Source organism: Bombus huntii, chromosome 6 (assembly GCF_024542735.1).
Source record: "Bombus huntii isolate Logan2020A chromosome 6, iyBomHunt1.1, whole genome shotgun sequence".
In the NCBI taxonomy this organism is placed as follows: domain Eukaryota; kingdom Metazoa; phylum Arthropoda; class Insecta; order Hymenoptera; family Apidae; genus Bombus; species Bombus huntii.
This window is the reverse complement of record NC_066243.1, coordinates 1,345,911-1,368,248: the sequence shown is the minus strand read 5'-3', so window position 1 is coordinate 1,368,248 and position 22,338 is coordinate 1,345,911. Positions and strand designations below refer to the sequence as shown.

At 36.2% G+C, this 22,338-nt stretch overlaps 1 protein-coding gene across 10 annotated transcripts in view; it reads right to left on the bottom strand.

The window, feature by feature from the left end:
* The window catches only part of LOC126866494 (FERM domain-containing protein 5), a 61,046-nt gene that overhangs the window by 21,719 nt on the left and 16,989 nt on the right, over positions 1 to 22,338 (bottom strand). For 8 of the 10 annotated variants that reach the window (XM_050620109.1, XM_050620111.1, XM_050620118.1 and 5 more), the window contains 6 exons: positions 20,471 to 20,647; positions 16,399 to 16,610; positions 11,438 to 11,590; positions 7,899 to 7,913; positions 6,629 to 6,717; positions 567 to 793 (listed from right to left, as the gene is read on the bottom strand). In XM_050620109.1, coding sequence (XP_050476066.1) covers positions 567 to 793; positions 6,629 to 6,717; positions 7,899 to 7,913; positions 11,438 to 11,590; positions 16,399 to 16,610; positions 20,471 to 20,647 — 873 coding nt within the window. Of the gene's footprint in view, positions 1 to 566; positions 794 to 6,628; positions 6,718 to 7,898; positions 7,914 to 11,437; positions 11,591 to 16,398; positions 16,611 to 20,470; positions 20,648 to 21,351; positions 21,447 to 22,338 lie in introns of those variants that run through there. The other 2 variants (XM_050620116.1, XM_050620112.1) reach the window with 2 other exon arrangements.

Genomic DNA, 22,338 nt, shown 5'->3' with positions numbered 1-22,338 from the left:
TACAAAATCGCAACAAGGAAAAATATAAATATTAGAATATTTAGACAATTATTAGTTGGAAAATTATTAAGGTTGTCTGAAAATACAAAAGATTCTTGTCTTCGACGGAGTCAGCATAATATCGCCGTTCGGAAAAACGATTCCGGAAGAAGCATTAGACGCGCGTGCAAACTATGTTATGCGAATAAAAGACGTCGAATGGACCGAACAAAGGCAGAAAAGAATTTGAAGAAAACAACAACTTATTGTCCAAATTGTCCCGACCAACCTCACCTACGTATAGAATGCTTTAAAGTTTTACATTCCAAATAATTTTTTTAATAAACCATTTTCGTATTTTTATTTTATAACAATTCAACAGTTTTATTATTATGGAATATCTTTTCAAATACCTACGACGATCCCTGGCAAGTAGTCAAATAAGCGACACCCGAATGTGTTACGCGGCCTGACCATAAACTTTGCTGACACCCGAATACGGGTGTCGTGGCAGTCAACGTGCTAATAATTAATTTGAATTTACACGACACCAGGACGCTAGAAAGAAACGATAGATAGATACTAACTTATTTCGACGAGATCCTGACTAGGGGTACTGGGGGTAGCTGGCACACTACTAGCTTTTCTTCTAAGACACGTCGTTTGACATCGCTGTATGGGTGGTTCTTCCTTCCGAAGTGGACCCGTTTCCTCTAAAACTTCCTTTTCTGTCCTGCCAGTATATTTGAATTTCGTACCCCAGGAGAAGATAGATCCACCGCTTACAACCGGTGCATCCGATGCCCTAGGTAATCTAATCAGAAGAGAGTGTTCAGTTAGTGATTTACTCGGCTGTTTGATCGGTTTCGTCGGTCTCCGTACATTCAAACAGTTATATCAAGGTATGTCTCTGAGAGAATGAATTTCTTGGGAATATCTTCAAATTTTAGCTACGTGTTAAAAAGGATACGATGTTCGCGTAGCTAAAACTTAAGGAAGCCTGGCGGTACCCCGAGGTCAACGTATCGAACCTCAAAGCTTCTCCAAAATCAAAAGCGAATTGCTTGCGAATTTTTCAAACAGCTGATATATCGCGTGAAACTACGTTAGAACTTTTATATTAAAAAATGGACAGGCCCAGCGGTACCGTTTCTCAGATAAACGAGTGCAAATTACGCGATTTGATGAAGTTCTGGATGAATGTAAGGCATGCGTGTGCACAGATATAACGCTGCCATGCGTGTCTACGTAGAGGGCTGGGCTCGCGTGTTCAGTTTTTCCAAAAGGTTGCTTTCTCACTCGTATGTGCCGACCACATACAACAACATTCTCACGCATACGCTCTCGCGTGTTAAACATTCGCGAGCGATTATACTCTGAGACATACCTTAAGTACGATAATTATACACGATAATATCTGTATGTTACAAAAGTTCTTAAAAATCGAACAGGCTGCTTGTATTTCAAAACGAAATATCCGTTGTACCATAAATAGCTTCCCAAGATTCGTATCATTTTTCACGTTAGGATTCGGTGTAACATTTTTTTCCATCGTCCTACGTCCTCTTTGTAGCTTCCATATAATAAACCCCGCGAAATAATAGTTTAAACGTTTGAAAATATAGAAAATTAAGACTAATAACGTTCTATAATGAAAACATAATACAACAACCTTTAACCCCTTGGCCTACACGTTACCTGCCGATCGCGCGAGCCATAGTAAGCAAGAAGTTTGGTAGCGCGTCGTGCCATTCATCTGTTCAGTCGTGTGCCAGAACTGGCGCAAAATGTACACTTCTTATGACATGGATATTTAGGGGCTACAAAAGGAATTGCGAAACAATAAACAACGTTTGAGGACAAATAGTGTTTTCAAGACGTCTAGGACGTGATGGTGATCAATTGATCAGTTGACAAAAACAGTTTATCATTTCAAAGTGGATAACGAATCACTAGAAATTTGTAAATAGCCACGAGTCAGACTCGTGGGTTCCGTTTATGGCACAAATTCTTTACCACGAGTCAGACTCGTGGTTCTCGCTTATGGCACAAATCCCTTACCACGAGTCTCGCTCGTGGTTACAGGCCAAGGGGTTAAATGTATTACCTTTTTGGTTATCGTCTTAAAGCAACAATGTTTACAAAGAAATTCGCTTTCAGAGTCACTTTAGGAAATTTTTCATAATTTACGAGATTTCGTAACTGTAAGCATATATAACATTTATCATAAACAAAGAGCTCGTTCGAGTTAGTGCAAATTATACTTTTGCTGGCAGAAAGATCGAAAGGGCCAAGTGACGAAAATGGTAACACGATCGAAGAAAGACACCTAGCGCAGCTATCTCGCGACATCCTCGGATCGGGGCTCTAATTAATAATGATCTTATGCGCGAGAGCTGGAAATACGGGTAAAAGGAAGGGAAATAAAGTACTTGTGAAGAATCGAATCTTTTGCAAATAGCAATCGAATTTTTCTAACAAGAGAAAAATTGGACAGAACCATAGACGATGAATGATAGAGAGTCCTTATAAATTTTATTTCAGCGTTTACGCTTGTACCTATTTAAAAATGATAACCCACAACAGATATGATTCTAAACGAATCGGCAACTTTTGCTTCAAGAATGATACGCGAGAAGACACAGTGCACCGGCTTTTTTTCCAAAGATAAGACAACATATTAAAGTTTCACGAGGAGATCATTTTATTGTATATTCCTTATACGAAAGTTCTACGCTTCCTTGTGTTCAGTCGTATATGTGTATTATACAGGGTGGTTGGTAACTGGTGGTACAAGCGGAAAGAGGGTGATTCTACGCGAAAAAAAAAGTCGAAAATATAGAATAACAATTTTTCGTTCGAGGCTTTGTTTTCGAGAAAATCAACTTTGAATTTTGGCTCGGTACGCCGTGCACTTTATCGCGTCTCGTTATAACGGATCTCGCTGTAGATCGTTGTCTCGATGGAAAAATTAAAAAAAAAAATTTTTATTCTATATTTCCGACTTCTTTTTTCGCATAGAATCACCCCTTTCCGCTTGTACCACCAATTACCAACCACCCTGTATATAGCATTGTGTTTATCTACGAATTTATAAATATCATTCCGTTATACACAGTTACATACATACACAGATGCACGGCTAGATGCACATAGTACTATATACAGACAAAGTTAGTGTACATTTGTGGTAAAAAAAAATCTTGGATCATTTTATAACTTCGTAATTACATTTTTACTAATCATTGACAAAAATAAGCTTTTTCCTTGCAGCATAAAAGCTGCGTATACAGTATGCGGTCCGTGATTCGTAGTACAAGCAGTGGGAGGGGGATTCGCGAGATTCTGTGATTCGAAATACGAGAAAAATTGAAAACAAAATTTCGTTGAAAGCCTCGCTTTGCAGAAGATCGAGTTTGAAAACTTGTCAAGAATACGCGGACTCGTCCAATTCTCAACTAGACGGAAGCGGATAATCCATAGGAAATTATTTCATGTGAAAACAAGTCGAAAACGTAGAATACGTTTTTGTCGTTCAAGGCCCTGTTCTGAAAAAAAAAGTAGAGGACTTGTATAGAGAATGTTTGATCGTGAGATTTATTGACCCTTTGCACTCGAGAGGCGACTTTCAGTCAGCACGGCATTTCGTGCTGCAACTCCATTGGCGAACGAGAGGCGATGGTCCCTATTTACATTAGATTTCGACATCTCCAATTGACTAGAGTGCAATATTGGTTCGTAAATTGGTTCCTTAGCTCTTTGTGTTCTTTGTTAGGACGTGTAAAGCGTTAGTGTTTAAAATGGAGATAAAATATTTAATCCCATATCCCTCCGAAACTATAGTTGAATTGAAACAACGTCTCCAACGTTAGTTCGAATTCGACGATCATGACAAAAGTATAATATTATAGTTTAGAAGCCCTAAAAAAGTTTTCGGAAGTGAAATTAGCTGAAACGAAGATGAACTTGATTTTGAACTGTTGAAGAATGAGATTAATTATATCAAGAACGCATCTTGGTGAATGCTTTATAAGTTACCATACAAAAAAATACAGAAATTAATATTACAAAAGCATATTTTCAAAGATGTAAATATAGATGAATTATTAGAATATAATGTTTTTGTAAGTTAATTTGTATATGAAATCATTTTACATTAGCTGTAAGACACGCGTCACGTATACGCTAGATCATCCGGAGTAGCTGGTACACCCGGTCGAAAAAGTTCTCCAGTGCAAAGGGTTAAAAGTTATTTAACAACAAGTTAAAGCTTGTTGTTAAACCCGTCGAATATATTTAAAATAATAAATTAGTATACCGACTATATTCGTTGATGCGCTCGTACAGTGTGTAAATCGCAAAGTAAGATCGCTAATGACTGGTTAATTAGATCGCTCATAATACGTTGATAACTCGATACATAACTCGATAGATAACTCGATAGATAACTCTTAGATAACTCGTCGGTACTCAACTCTTTTCGATTGCGTCCGTTTATTTATACTGGTCGGAGGAAAATTTGAATTCGAGTTTGCTCGACGGTTGCACGTAGCAGCGATGTTGTTTTGCCCGGAGTTTATTTGTTCTTACACTATTTGTATCCTAACGATATTGATACTCCGAGGTAAAACAACAACATGATTCGAACTGTCCTCTACTCACGTGCCGCTACAAAAATAAGCTCGAATACTGGGCAACTCTTCATATTCGATTTTCTCAAATATTATGTTTTCGACTTACTTTCACACATACGGTAACCTTCTGTCGATTACCTATCCCTGTATAGTTGGCAATTAAACAAATTAATCCATACTTGTCAAGTTTTGAGAATCGATTTCCTCCAACACAGTTTGACTGTTCTTGACCTTCGTCGTATTTTCTCAGCCATAGAATCTCTCTGATCCCATTTGTACCATGAATTACGGATCCTATATGTAACATGTTATCAGATCTGATACACCTAACACCGTCGCTTTTCATTTTCTCTTATTTGTCAGGATACAAGCAAATGAGAGAAAGTTATCGTCCTTCGAGGAGATATTAGGATATAAGAGTGTCGTCTCAGGATCATCCGACATTACACCGTTGGTTTCGTTTTGTTAAACAAAACGACTAAAAAAAGCTAAGACGAAAACGCATACAGCCGTGTCCCGTAGCATGATCTTCGAATGATCTGGCCGATGATTTCCCGAGCACAAGATCAAATTAGAAGCTGGCGTAAAAAGGCTGTTGCAGAAACAGAATGAACACCTTAAACGCGTTATTTGTTATTTTAACGTATACTCGTGATGTTCTCCCTTAAACTTGATACTCTTATTTAGACGTAAAACGGTCGCGTCTCCAGCTCTTTTTGCTATAACCGAGAATATGCCTGCAGAAGCGTTGCAAATACATTTTCATGTTCTGCCGACCACGTCTCTGTATACTATATTTTTGATCACGCCCCATGGATATCCATTCTGCGTACTCTACATTGTACAATTATACAGGGTGGTTGGTAACTGGTGGGACAAGCGGGAAGGGGGTGATTCTACGCGAAAAAAGAAGTCGAAAATATAGAATAAAAATTTTTCGTTGGAGGCTTTGTTTTCGAGAAAATCGACTTTGAATTTTGGCTCGGTACGCGTGCACTTTATCGCGTCTCGTTGTAACGGTTCTCACTGTAGATCGTTGTCTAGATGAAAAAATGTAAAAAACATATTTTTATTCTACATTTTTTACTTCTTTTTTCGCGTACAATCACCCCCTCCCTTTCCGCTTGTACCATCAGTTACCAACCACCCTGTATTGATACGATGATCAACGATATCGTATACAGGAATGTTCAATTTCGGACACGATAAACAGATCTGGACGAGCATAGGTTCTTGGCGTAAACAAATGTACCGATTTTGGCGGAAAACATTTTAACGCGCATTAAAATAATAAATACCTTAATGTCGTTTATTAATTATTAATTATTCACGATGTTCTGCGATTCCTTTTCACGCGAGCTTTCATCTCGATCTTTTATATGTGAAATTTACGGGCCAGAAAAAAAAAAGAAAAACGTAACTAGCGATATAATCTCGGAAGATACGACCTTGAGACGACTTCCACTCTCGTAGCCTAATTCTATTCCTTTCGCGACATGTTTTTGTATCGTGACAAATAAAAGAGCAATTAAGGATGGCAGAGTTAGGTGGGACACCTTATGCGTAAAACTCGTTAACGAAATGGTAATGGAACACTTGAAAGTTCTAACGTTTCACTAACGATCCAAGGATACGATACATATGATGGTAAGTATATACAGGGTGGTTGATAACTGGTGGTACAAGGGGGTGATTCTACGCGAAAAAAGAAGTCGAAAATATAGAATAAAAATTTTGTTTTAATTTTTCCATCGAGACAACGATCTACAGTGAGATCCGTTATAACGAGACGCGATAAAGTGCACGCGTACCGACCGAAAATTCAAAGTCGATTTTCTCGAAAACAAAGCCTCGAACGAAAAATGTTTATTCTATATTTTCGACTTCTTTTTTCGCGTAGAATCAGTACCACCAGTTACCAACCACCCTGTATATATTTGATATAACGATATACGAAGCCGTGATTGTTCATGCCAGTACGTTAAAAGCCATTAGCTGAATAACAGCATACATACGTGAAAAATAACATTTGCTCGATGGCGCATCTCCATACGTGGCGGCAGTTCGATCCCGTGGGACACTTAAACCCAACTGTGTGCTTTTTCTGAAAATGGTTGGGAAACATTGCACTAAAACGTCTACTCTATGTACATTAGTTTCGACAGCTACAGCTACATGTTATTTTATCACGTAATTGCGACAAAAGGGAAGAAAACTCTTGAAAAAGAAAAACCACTGATTCTCTTTATCATATACTAATACCTTCTGACACAACCAAAATATTTCAAGTAACTATTTCACACCAGGTACTACTATCACACTATTACACGTAAATTATGTTTGACTACGTCTGTCTATGATCAATTACATTCCGATTAGTATCGATAAATAACAACCATAATTTAATTCCATAATAAGCATTAATTATTTAACGTTTAATGTACGCTTGTTACGTATGTTGCTTTAACATAGTAACGTAGTACCGATTCATCGTATATCCCATCTATATATCTTTTTCACATAGACGCTGCCTATTTCACTGACTTTTACTCTGCTATATAAAGCTGTTGAACACATAAGACAGTGGTTTTTAACCTGCTCGAAATCGCGCAACATTTTCACATTATAAGACACATTCGCGGAACAACAAAATCACCAAAGTGGCAAAGCTAACCGACTAAACTATCGATGAACATACTCTTGCACGAACATATTCAAACGTATAAATTACGAACGAAAGAGCAGTATAGACAACGGTAAGGGAAGAAAATGATCTTTTCTTTAATTTTAAAGAAAGACGCTGTATTCGTAAAAGCTGTAATTAGAATAATTCTTTCGTCGAAATTACTCGTTACGTTTAATTCGCTGGAACGTTATTGTTCCGAGATATCGTTTCGGTTAAGAACCACTGACATAACGTATAATATAGTATAACTGACACACAGCACAATAACGCTATTACGAATGTTTAAAAAGTAAAGGATTATTAAATGCACTCCTACAGTGACAGTGTAGAATCTACCGAGGCAAATTGTTGGTTCAATACCGATTTGAGAGACTTCAAACAATTACGTCGCTTCATCGAGATAGCTAATCGTTCGAAATCTCTGCTCGTAGTTTCCGCCAGTAGCGATACAGCGATCTGCTCTCCACTCTCACACCGATTGCCGAATTATTACTAGTAACAAGTTGATCGCATTACACGACAATAATCAATCAAACATGTAATTTCCACCTATGTTAAAAGACACGAACAATCCGTGTGACTGCTGTGAAACGACTCACCTTTGTTCTCACGTCCTGGATAGGGCCAGCAGCGGTAGAAAATAATAAGATTAGTCGAACTCGTAACAATATCGAGCGCGTAACGTACAAGGTGTCTGACTTCGATTCAAGTAAATGCCAGCACATACGAATGAACGATGATTCGTGAGAAGAGCGTAGAGGTAGCGGTTCGCGAAAGTAATCAAACATGTACGCGTATCTACGCATTTAATATGTCGGCTATTTTTAAGGGAAATAAATTTGAAGAATCGTACGCGTGTATCGATTCGTAGCCAAGTATGTTCGGTCTTGCTGCTTCTCGAAACCGAAACCTTCGACGAAAGAATTTTATTCCACGTTTCTTTCGTTATTTTTCCATGCCAGCTCGGCTACATTAATTTCTCGCAAATTCTTCCATTTAATTTTTCTTGAAAACTCAACCTCGGCCAACAAAATTTTACTCTGTATCCTCTTCTTATTTTCTTTTTTCCTCTTTTTGGCTCGACTGGACTCTGCATTCGAGACACGATTATCGTCGTTATAATAGCAAAATTCCCACATAACAAAAACCCATTCGACGATGTACACGCATAAACAAGTTAGGAAACATTTATTGCAAACGTACGCTTAATGGAAAGTTAGTACACAACAGTAATAGTGATAGAGTAATAGTAGTAGACATTTGGTTAATGCTAAAGTTGGTTTCACCGAATGTCGTAGGTAGCTTATCAGTGTAACGAATGATTTTATTCATCATCGTTCAACAACTCGTATACGTCTAATGACTCTCTTGTAACTTCTGTGTACATTTTTAGATCAGTTTCACGCATTGTCAACGTAACGGCGATAGTCGTGTCTCGTTACAACGTTTAACGAGATTTCAAGTTCTTCCATATAACGTACACATACGTAAAAAGTTGGAATACTTTCGTGACCCGCGATGTATCATGAACCTGTATACGCGGTGTATCTAACAGGAAAATAAGAAGCTTTTGAAGGATCTAATTTTATATCCGAATACAAAATGGAAACACCGAATACGATCTGTTTCTATGGTTTTTAACTTTAATCTCTAATTTTTAATAATCGTGTTTCTCTTGCTTATGAGATTCTATCTTTCTATTGCAATTATTATACATAGGTCTGTCGATAAATTTCACACGCTTTTACCGTTTACTGTGTCTTTTGATTCTATATTTAACTAATTATATTTATAGATACTATTAAAATTAATTAACATAATATTATAATATATTCTAATGATATATTGCATATCCTACGATATATATTAGGATATTTTATTCAATTAATATCGCTCTTCATAAAAAATCCAATTAATTCAAAAGTAGCATACACGTTCTCTTTTGATATTACGTAGGAATACGTAAAACGCGTCTAATTTAAACGTAAACGGATAAAATCCTAAGATTAATTTCGTTATAGAATTAAGATTAATTTCCAAATATTTAGAAACCGTCTATTTCCGTTCCACTTTTAACATTGTATTTATGGACATGTCGATATACTTGAAACGATTGGAAGACTCATGGAGTTAGTAATCCTATAAACCACGTTCAGACACTGGGTCAAGGTTGGTTCATCGATCACATTCACAAGAAATGATTAAAGTAATAACAGCGATTACTTTGTTGCTTTCGTCATTCGTCGCTTTTAAGGAAAATAAAAGTAATTCGACTATCTTTAATATTAAATTTGATAATACAGTCGAAGGAAAACGCACGAGCTCTCATATTGATCGCTTGATCACACGATTTTTTTTATACGTATGATGAATCGATGTGACGACAGGTTCTATTTATAGGATTAGAATAATTCCAACAGGCGAGAGAAAAAGAAAAAAGAAATAAAGAACGACCTCGATATACAGGCAAGCATCGCGCTGTCATACGTAACGACGATGTGAAAATGTACTCGATCTTAGGCAATACCGGCGATCTTAGACAAATTTACGTAAACTAAGAAAAATTGCATACGATAAGTAACAATATAAAAGACGACTGTAGTAAGTGAAACAAAGTAATTATAATAGTTACTGTTACGAATGTATCGCGTCGTTGCCTCACCTTTTTATGACACGGACAGAAAAGTAAAAGCTCGCTTGGACGACGCGACGCTAAAAATTTCTGACGTTTCATACAGTTTCGCGCGGACAGTTTATTTCGACAGCGGTGTAACTCCACTTTCCCTTGTTTCGAGATATCAAAATGCTTGCGTTTAATGATTGAAAACTCCTGATAAGATCTATTATACTTTGTCCAGTTTCTAAGCGACTAAATTCGTTATACAAATAGCTCTCGAGGATCAAACAGAGCAATATCTTTTTTCAGGGTCGCAAACGGACATACACCACTTTAAGAATTAGCGAATTCTACGAGTCGTTAAATTTTCATTGTTTGAAACTTGCGTTTCACGCTTTAATCTATGCTTTCGCTTACGAGAGCAGGAAAAACGAGATACCGTTGTTTAATTTCAATATCATCTGTTTTTGATTAGTGCCTAGACTGTTCGCAGACAGGTCACAGATTACAGAAAATGCACTTTCAAGATAAATGATTATGCAAAACCATCTATTAACGAAACTTCAACCGACGAATATTTTAAGATTTAAATCGCAAATTGTTCATAAACAAAACGTTCATATTAGAGTATACGCAAATTTTTGCTCTTCTCCACTTCTTTTTCCAGATATGGACTTCCATCCCTTTCGAAATAAACGGTCTATATTACGTAATAACGTTCTATATCTGTATTACAACGATAACAGCCATTAGAACTAAAGACTAGACGAAAGATAGTAACGTCGGCTTACCGATTATTCAGAGGAAACGTTGCTACAATGAGCAAAGTCAAAAGGACGATAGTCTGTCGACTGCCAATCTTTCTTTAATGTATCTTTAGATTTTTGCGTACATGGCGAAAAGAATGGAATATAAATAGAAATTTGTTCCGCCTATTCGATATTAAAACGACTACTCCGTTTTACATGTTTTATACATTTTTGCATTCCGTGTATTTTTACGCCTTTTAAATTTCCCACCAAGCGCGTAAAACTTTGCAGTATAACAGCAAATCGATACACCTTAATAATCAAAACGTAGTATTTTTTACTCGACATGTCAGTGCCGAGAAAAATTAATACGTATCTATATTATACATAAATTGTATTTTATTCTATCGATTTGTAAGAAGCGCAAATGCGAACAACGTAAAACATACGAGCTTGGTTGATCTTATCGAATTGATTAAATCGAGGAAACAAATAAAAAGGATGTTTGATGACTTGAAACATTCCAATATAGATACATATGAATAAAATATACACGTATTTCATACATATACGTAATACATTTCTATAACGATATAGAGGCAATACACGCGTCGTTATAACACCTGTTTCATTTTATCCGGAATTAATTTTAACATAATAATCTTCGTAATCTTATGAATAGTTTCCTGTCAAAGCTAATTTGAGTTAGTAGTAAAATTCCAGCCGTGTGTTTATAATTAGAAGAAATAAAGTTAAAAGAAGAAGCGTTTACCTCGCTTATCGTTAAATGTACAATAAACATTTTCCCTTCGAAGTTGATTTTTTGAACCTCCGGCCAGCGGAAATGGTGTGTTTTACGGGATCCTTGAAACGTTAGGATTCCGCAATGATTAATGCCGAGATATAACTGCGCACCTTTTTGGTCCTGAAAATGAAAAGAAAAGGACGCTTTTACTACGGCGTATAATGTATCTTATTTATATATATATAAAATTGAATATCTAATAAAATCTAATATCGTGTATATACGTAATATTTTAGATTACTTTTAGTATTGCTTTTTTAATTTTAGATTATCTCTTCAACTACTATTTGCTATATTTGGCGAGTGACGACTCGCAAAGACTCGCGAAAGTTGAGGTACGACAGTTGTCGATATTCGATCGATGAGAAGGAAAATTACTCCATAGAAATGCGAGTCTCTTAAAAATAAGTAAAACGGCGAGTACGACGTCGAACAGACAAAGAGATATCGTAAACAGATATAGAGACGAAGATGAAATTGAATTCGATCCTTAGACTAGGCGTCCTTGTACTCTCACAGCTCGTGATAGACACGCTGTTATTAAACAAATTAAAGAAAAACAGCAACTAAATGCCAGACATAATTGTTTGGACGACGGAATTTCCGAATAACAGAGCATCTTTTCTTATACTCGTATGATATAATATAAATATATTTTTTCAATTATTTCTGCATTCTCTATATCCTGTTTGCTGCTAAATCGGATAAATCAGTTTTAATACATTTAGCTACGTTCAACTACGTTCTGTTTGCGCCTGAAACGGTCCAAGTCCTCTAATTCCGTCAACGCTTTGAAATGAGAGAGATACTACATTCATCGCCACTTCCATCCTTGCATTCTCCCTTCAGCATCGGCACTTACAATTTTAATAATATTTATTCAAATATCAAAATTGTCCCGCGTAATATAAGATCTAAATCCTGGTGTTCCCTTATCGCTAATTTATAGAAACTATTTATATTTATATTCCAATATTTTTATGTAGTATGCTTACTTTTACAGTATATTTAAGTATATTTACTTTCCAATCCCATTAAACGAATTATGTCAACAGCTCACAAGACAACAGACACATACGCTACATACATTACGCACATTAAACACACGCATGCCCACACATGCACACATGCACACACACATACACACACACACACACGCGCGCGCGCACATACACATACACACATACACGCGCACATGCACACACACGCGAACGCGCACACACGCACACACGCACACATACACAAAAGATACAAGTCCGATCGTGTGGCGTGAGTTAATTCAGCGCCGATGTTACGTTTTTCATTCAAAGTGCGATAAAACATAAAAAAAAAATTGTACATCAACTTTTTACAGGTCATTGTGAAGGGGAGACTTCCCTTTACAAAGTTATCTGGAAACGTATCTGCAAAAAAAAATATTTTTTGATTCCGTAGAGTTGTTTGAATTTGTTGAATTTTCGAAAGGAAAAAGTATCTTCGCTTTTTCAGCCGTTGTACACGATGTAAAAACAACCGTGAAAAATATGAACACAGAGGATCGTGAAAGAGGAAGAAGCTTCGCGTGGTTAACCGAGTCCAGGTGGATCCTCGTACGACTTTATTTTCCCCCAAAGTCACAACAGTAGAAGAAACATGGAGAATTTTTCATGGAAAATTTAGCGATCCTTTAATTTTGCATGCCAGTGTATTGCGTCGGTCGACAACCAGGCAGGCAACCGATTCAAATTCTTTTCCGTGTCTTGCACTTTTAACCCTCTACAAAAAGTAGTAAATAAGAAATAAAAAATAACAGATAGTTGCAATCCGCTGCCATGGTATTTACATATTTCATAGTAAAATAAATATTTTATTTATATCGAATTGAAAGCGTACATACAAAATAGTGATATGTACACTGAACGATATTTTCAGATATTTTCAGAGTATTTGCTCGTAGAAATATTTCGTTCTTTTCTTATTTGCTCGAATCTATTTAAAAAATTCACCAACTTTGATTCGCATTGATTCCCTTACACAGAAAAATTTATTTAAAATTAAATATGAATGTAACAAAGGCTGTCCTTCGGGACATGATCAACCAACTAGAAAGCGATGCTGTGTGCAAAGATAAGTGAAAAATTGTTATTTATTTATTATTATTTACAATCAATTCTCGCATTGAGAATTTTCAATAATTTTTTCTGGCTTGACGCAGTGACAATATTTATAATAAGTTAATACTTATTATAGATAAGTATAATTTATAAGTAAGTGTTGTAAATAAGTAAATATTACTTAATATAAATATCTAATTAAATCTAGTGTTTAGGTTTAGTGTCTAGGTGTTTAGGTTTAGGTCTAGTGTTTACACTCGAACGTAAATCATAGGTTAAGGGGTTAATCCGGCAACGTTGGCCATAACTTAGAAGCTGCGGTAACAGCAGCGCTCTACGTCTCGTCAAATTCTACGCTTCGATCTGTTTTACGTCTTTTGAAACGAGCGCAATCTACATAGACATATGCGCTGTGACTGATCAAGCTATAGCTATATACGATCGATTTGTAACATCAATCCACGTCAGAGACCAGGCCACACACCGCGGGCAAGGTGGCAGCCAGATGTCTGCACATCCTTGGCGCGTATCCTCAATAGTCTTAAGGACCCACCATGGATCTTGGCGTTTTCATAATTAAGGTCCTTCACCTCAAGATGACAATAGTCAAAGAGGAAATAGCAAAATATAGCGACAGATATAGCAAAAGAGTCAACAAACATCGAAACCCCCTAATTACTGGACTACTCGATACGTCGGACCAGATTCGCAGGCTGAAGAGACACTACCCGTTAGACCTAAACGCTAGATTTAATTAGATATTTTTATTAAGTAATATTTACTTATTTACAACATTTACTTATAAATTATACTTATCTATAATAAGTATTAACTTATTATAAATATTTAGCCATGGCACTGCGCCACGCCAGAAAAAATTACTGAAAATTCTCAATGCGAGAATTGATTGTAAATACTAATAAATAAAAAAAAAATAATTTTGTTCGAATGGTTCTTGCATAAAATCACTCGTACAGTATTCTAGACAACGTACGTAGGTAAGTAGCTGCATGGCGTACTCTATCTGCATTAACAACTATTTTACGTTCTAACATGGTCTAAGTAGAAAAGCAAAGTTTTGAAAAACGCACCTACCGAAGCAGCGTTATTGGATGCTGAATGTACAAACGTGACGACGATAATTTGCTTGACGCAGCGAATAAAGTTAAGACGGTACCGATACTAAAATACGATGTCGTACCTAGACGCAATTATTCGTAATTATACACAATTCTACGCAATTATACGATTGGTCGTACTATCGCGATCGTTTTCCGCACGCACGGAAGAACGAAATTGAACGCGGACAAAAAAGGAAAGATGAAAAAAATAAATAAATAAATAAAAATGAAAGATGAAAAAAATAAATAAAAACAAAAACAACAACATCGTCACAAAATACTACTCAGTCTCTATTTTCAACGAAGCGTCCTGTTTCGCGACCTCGAAGCGTCCTGTTTTGCGACTCGAAGCGTCCTGTTTTGCGACCAAGTTTTCAGGACAGAAAAAACAGACAAAAACAAAATCACATAGAAGCTCCGCTCCCCCAGCGGCTTAAACCTAAAAATTATATTAAACACGAAAAATGTAAAGCGCCGACACATATTATAGCATGGCTACGTCGTACCGTTGCGTATCGGTACTTTTGCCTAAAACATCACTACAAAAATTCACCGTTTATTGTGAATACCAAAATGTATTTAAAATTGTATCTTAGGTTTAATAAACATCTTTAAATAAAAAAAAAGTCTCTATCTTTAGGCCGAAGCGTCCTGTTCTGCGACAAAGTTTTTCAGGATAGAAAAAAAAATAAAAAAAAAGCTCCGCTCCCCACAAGCTTAAACCCAAACACACCGCATCATACAACAAAAAAATGTAAAGCGCCGACACATAATACAGCATGGCTACGTCGTATCGGTACCTCTGCCTAACACACCATTACAAAAAATTTATGTTTATTGTGAATAATGTACTTAAAACCTATATTTTCTGGACTCAATAAACTCCTTTGTAAAGTCAGTCTCTATCTTTAGAATAGCCGACATCTTTTTACCGAGTTTCTACCCTTAGACTAGTCGCGTACTTAACGTATCAGTGTAACTAGGTTTTAAACACCCAACAGATCTCACAAAGGACACAACCTAACAAACACGAAGATGGTACCCCGCTGAGGGTAGCCACCCACATAATAATCAAACAGCCAAAAAATTCTACCAAATGTCCAAATCGGACAAATTGTGAATGTAAACAACTAAATAAAAAAAAAAAAAAAAACTAGGTTTTACATAAAGTTGTTGGAACGAATTGTGATTTATGTTAATTCAGTGTGTATTGCATTGTGATTGCTGAATTCGTAATTAAAATAATAAATTCATAATAATGAATTCATAATAAAAGTTTAATAAAAGCAAAATTGACAGCTGTGTCACGACTCAGCTATTTTATTTGATCATCCGACCCTCAAGTTTACGTCACATCAGCTTCGTCTTTATCTGTTATGTACCTCATAAAGGATAGCGGATGGAAGAAAGTTTAAACGCAAGCGGTAAAAAAAGATCTGATCTAATCTGATCTAATTTAATGCGAAAATTGTGTATACGTGGACATAGGCGAACAAATTGCTTAAGAACTTCAAACTTTCTTTCGTCTACTGCCGTATGCGTGTATCTGTTAACCGACTAGATACCAATGAGTCTCTTTCGCTTCCTATGGATTACGATTAAAGAGGAAGAATTTGCTTCTCTTACATAGAAAATTAAAAAATTACGAGGATAAGACGCGTGACACAGGAAGACACAATTCGAGGGAAAAGATTATTTTTCATTCTGGTCTTACCTTGACAGGGTGTGGGTCAACGGCGTACGTGTCCAACTGCGACGCTAATCTAAGAAAATGAGTTTCCGCTTGCTCCGGTGTGAATCCCTTCAATTCTGTTTGATGCAGTTTCATAGCTTTCTCCTCGATAGCTTCCGTTTGTTTAAGCAGTAATTTGTGCTCGGAAATGTAATTCCCTTCGTGGAGTTTAGGATCATAATCTCCTATTTCACCTAAAATCACAAATTATCGTTAAAACGTTTAGTTCGCACACTGTGTTTACTTATCTGACTATTGTAACGTCATAAGATACATAAGGAGATACGTATAATTCGATAATACGCCAGCTATATCGCACCAGTGGTTTTCACGAAAAAGAAGCATCGGAAATGAACGAGAGAGTAAAATTATATTACATACTTCGAGCTTCGAAATAGGACACGCTTGGAATGTCCGAGCAACAAGGGTGAACGAAGGGCTTGAGAAACGAAAACTAAACACGATAACGTCCGGACGAATGAGCAGCGATCGGGCAAGTGTTTGGCTATGTATCCGGAGAGGCGACTTTCCGAGAATTGGTGCACGGTATCCGCATCGAGAGTGAGAGAAGTAGACAGGGCGGACGAGACGGATTAGAAATTCTTGCTCGCGTATTTTTCTTTCGTTCTTTCGTATCATTTCGATAGTACAGATCTCGATAATCCGACTAAGCTTACCTCGCGATTACCAATACGATAAAAGATAGAAAAATTATTTTTCTTATTCCGGTAATTCGATTACGTCGAAGTGGATCATGGATAATGATGGTACCCCGCTGGCAGTAGCCACCCACATGATAATCGAACAGCGAAAAAATTCTACCAAATGTCCAAATCGGACAAATTGTGAATGTGAAATTTTAAATAAAAAAAAAAAAAAAAAATAGATAACGCCGAAGCCTGTGTCACGACCGGCACGCTTCAAATCCGATGGACTGATAATGGAGATAAAGATTTTCTTTTTTATTTATTAATATTTACAATCAATTCTCGCATTGAAAATTTTCAGTAATTTTTTCTGGCGTGGCACAGTAACATGGCGAATTATTTATAATAAGTTAATACTTATTATAGATAAGCATAATTTATAAGTGGCGCAATGACATGGCTAAATATTTATAATAAGTTAATACTTACTATAGATAAGTATAATTTATAAGTAAGTGTTATGATAAAGATGAAAATGGAGATAAAGGCGACAATGTATGTCGCCTAATGACATCCCAACGGTCCTTCCGCCGAATGTTCGAGAAGAGGGCGTGCTTGGCAACGGCGCGGACGCCTAACAAACTCAAGGACAATGGGGATATCGAGGGGTGACAAAAGAAAAATAATCGAATCCGGTCGGAAGTCGAGTTGTAAGAGTCAGTTTTGAAAAGTCAGGCTTAGAGCTCGGAAGCAAATTGTAAACTAGGTGTTAGAAAAAAAATAATGTTCCTTTTATTTACTTTTCATCTTAAATTTGTTTTTTATAATTAGCCGTATGTCATTGCGCCACGCCAGAAAAAATTACTAAAAATTCTCAGTGCGAGAATTGATTGTAGATATTAATAAATATAAAAAAAATTTGTTTTTTCTATTTTCTTGTGTTATTTTACGTGACAACTGCCACGACACCCGTATTCGGGTGTTAGCAAAGTTTCTGGTCAGGCCGCGTAACCCATATTCGGGTGTCGCTTATTTGACTACTTGTCAAGGATCGTCGTAGGTATTTGAAAAGATATTCCATAATAATAAAACTGTTGAATTGTTATAAAATAAAAATATGAAAATGGTTTATTAAAAAAATTATTTGGAATGTAAAACTTTAAAGCATTCTATACGTAGGTGAGGTTGGTCGGGACAATTTGGACAATAAGTTGTTGTTTTCTTCAAATTCTTTTCTGCCTTTGTTCGGTCCATTCGACGTCTTTTATTCGCATAACATAGTTTGCACGCGCGTCTAATGCTTCTTCCGGAATCGTTTTTCCGAACGGCGATATTATGCTGACTCCGTCGAAGACAAGGATTTTTTATATTTTCAGACAACCCTAATAATTTTCCAACTTATAATTGTCTAAATATTCTAATATTCTTCCTTGTTGCAATTTTGTAAAATTATTAAAAACGATTTTGTCACGAGCGACAATAATCCGGTTTTTCAGCGGATATGCAAAGTATGAACGTAGTGTATGTTATTGTGAAAATTAAAGTTTTACGATGCTCTCGTAAATAAAAATTCGAAGCAGTTAAATTATCGGAACATAGACAGAATTACGATCGGATATAGAATTAGTCGAAATATCGATCGTACGAGACAACTGAAAGTCATCCTTTAGCCGCAAGGCAATATGAATAACAGATAAACGAATAAAACGTCCTACTTAGTTTCCATTGCAACTATCATTTTGCATCGCTGTTTCATCCTATGCCGAATCGGTCACGTTGGAAGCAACAAGTCGCGGACGTGCGAGCAGTGTGGCAAAAATATGCAGTGGGTGATAGCTCTATGTACTATAAATTATCGAAAATCGATACTTGAAACTTGAAAGTTATAGAGCATCTAAAAATAAGATAATCAAATTATAGAGAATCTTAGATGCAATTTCGCCGCATCTGCATCGTGCTTTGTTGAAAACACGCCTAGATTACATTTTTCTGTAAATTTTTGCCGAACCGAAACTACTACACAGAGCGAGTCGTGTTTTTCGTTTGTAATTTTCTCACAGCCCTGTCCTCACTTTTTCGCTTCTTTAAATACGATTAGCAAAGTGTGCGTAGGATTTGGAAACCTTGAGAATATTTGGAATATTAATTGGAAAAATTTTATGGACAAAGTATGTAAAATATTGAAAGTGAAATACTCGTTATAAATGTTAATAGATACAATGATTTGCTATGCGAATTCTACTTCGGTACTTGTGCGGTATAAGAAATAAATTTGCATAAAAATCCACAATCTAATAATTATTAAAACGTATTACCATTTCATTTAATAGATGTTCTCTAACTTATGAGCGTAAGAAAATGAAACGTTATCGTAACGTTTCTAAACATGTACATTTGAATATTTAAATATGCAATGAAGCATATGTAACGTAATGGAGTCTGACATAAGTTACTAGTATTACATGTACACGAATCTAGTACGACAAAGTTTTATCGTAACATACTATGAAATAAATACATAACAAAGATTCATGTAACAGAGAAGTCTGTTCAGCACGTTTACAAGCAAAAGAAACACAAAAGATCTTATAGTTTATTTAATGCAATTTACAGACAGCTGTAATTTATACAAATGTTAATTTATCGCTCTATTCCCGATGTTTTCAGTTTGAATATTTCTCCTTATAAGAAATGAGTACCAAAAGGAAATAACATTTCCAGATGAATCGTTTTGTAAGTTACATTGTTCACAATGTTACGATGTTCAGACGACGCTCTTTCGTGACTTAGTTCATGCTTGTTCCTTCGAAAGATTCAAATCGACGGTTAGGACACAGCCGTAACGATACGTTTTATTCCAGTATTTATTAGAACGAAGACCCAAGTAACTAACCCCTTCTCGTACTATTTAGTTCGACGAAACAGACCAGACTGATGCTCGTAAACAGAAACTAACGTTCATTAACGATCGTAACGGGCAAAAAAACAGTCCGCGAGCTCGGCTTGTTATGTTTACGTTTGGTCCAAGTATCCGGTCGCGAGTCAGACTCGCGATATTTATGTTTGGGCCAAAATCTTTATCGCGAGTCTGACACGCTAAAATACGGGAAGGGATTAATAACGACAATGAACAACAAGTTCTTTGTGAAGAAAAATATATATTTCGAGCGAAAACATCTTAACCGAAACTGTCTTAATTCGATGTGCTACAGACTCTTATTCGGTAAATCTCAAACACCTAACACGTTTCTTGTTTACAACGTTACATCGCTAGAACCATACCATAGATTTTCGAGCAGAACCAGCTATAGACCATTCTGCCGGTTGGTATTCAGATATTGGCGTTAAAATCACTCGACAATAACTTTTTATTTAATAAAGTCGTATCGAATAGAAGATCTACTCACTTTGCACGATGCATGCGGCGAGCAGCGCTGCTTCACCCGGACTGCAATATAGTCGGCCATGAAGAAGGTCTCTCTTAAGCTGTTGGTAAACCTGATACCTAGTTATTTCTTCTTTCAACCTCAGAGGATCCGGTGGATAAAATTTCACACGAAAACTGAACAGAATCGGATCCATGTCTAGAACACATTCGCAATAAAGAGAACGTATTTTACTTGTGATATACTAAAAAAGAATCGTAGTTGCTAATAAATTTTGCCCCAATGAAATAACTGCAGTATACAGATCTGATTCTCAAATCACAGACTTTTCTACCATTTTCGCAATTCCGTTATCTTGTTTAACAAAATTATGCATCGACGACGATGATTAATTTAAAAAAAACTAGGCTTAGTATTATGCATTCATTTATTACAAGAAGACAAATTAGATAACTGCAAATCGCAGTAATTGCGAAATTCTTACGCAAGAGTCCTTGTTCTTGCAATTTTTCTGCACGAGTATCTCTCTATAACACGTTAGTTGGTTAGTTTCCCGAGAAAAAATGCCGTGTTACGCGATTCCGTATTATACGAAATAAAAGATCAGTGGAAAAATGACGCCTTGGTTCCAACAATCGACAAGTGTATAATATTCTTTCATAAACGAGAAAAATATGCTTTTTTTCAGAATAAGCTTCATGGAGCCATGGCCAGCGTGGCTTCTAAACAACTCTTACTATATATATAGTTACACAATTCACGATATATATATACTATATTATGTAATAATATTTTTATAGAATCGAACGATTTACGGTGATTTCAATGTCACGTTTCTTTTTCAAATCGCTGCATTTCTTTATCCATAGTAAAATAGAAAGTGTTTACACGATTTCAACGACCTTTAGCACAAGCAATGGCATCCGCGCTTCACGCATCGATGCAACGTCGAAATCATCGCGCAACTAAAGCTCGTGCACATCCGCATCGATCGTACCACGTGCTCTAACGAGTCTACAGCTGCGTCTCGTAATATTGCGCCTATATTAGTCGTTGTACTTGGTTATACGTAGGCGTTTTGTAAAGCCTAAGAATGCGAAGAAAGCAAAAAGCGAAATGGCAAGGAGTACGAATAATAATAAACATTGGTAAGAAATTAGAGACCATGTACGTCAAGTGGCGTTATATCGTTCGAGTAGTTCTCTTTGCCATTAAAAATATTTATTATAAATATTTCAATTATCAACACGCCGATTAGATGGTATACGGTCAAACAGCATATTCATATTAAGAAAAGGATTATGCTTGATTAGGTTTCATAAACCACCGATTAATATTTTATTTTTAAAGAGAACAAACTTTGGACAAAATTTTATCGCCGTTTTATCGTGCGTGCAAAAGACATTTTTTCATTATTTAATACACCATGTTAATCGTGAATTGTGAAACGAATAATTATTATAGGAAAGGTGACACTAGTCTGATTGCCAAAAGACGGAATCGGTATAGTAGGCATGATCGCCACGTTAACCCTTGTTTACCGGTTGAGTACCTCGCATATTACGAAAGTAAGACGCGTTAAAAATTAATTAATCAATTAATCAGTTAGTTGATTAATTAGGTATATCGAACGTTAATCTGACATTAGCGGGCATAGCGTATAAAGAATTCTCGTCGAGCATAAATTTCCGCATGATATAAGATTCCGCAAATGCGCATAAACGGTAATACAATTTGCTCTGACATTATTTACCGATCAGATAAGTTTCACGAAAGTTTTATGGAAAGTAAATGCGGGTAATATACGATATTGGTCTGTGGAAAATTTGCGGATATTATCAACTAACGAAACTGATGAAACAGGTTAATAATCAACGGCGATAATCGGT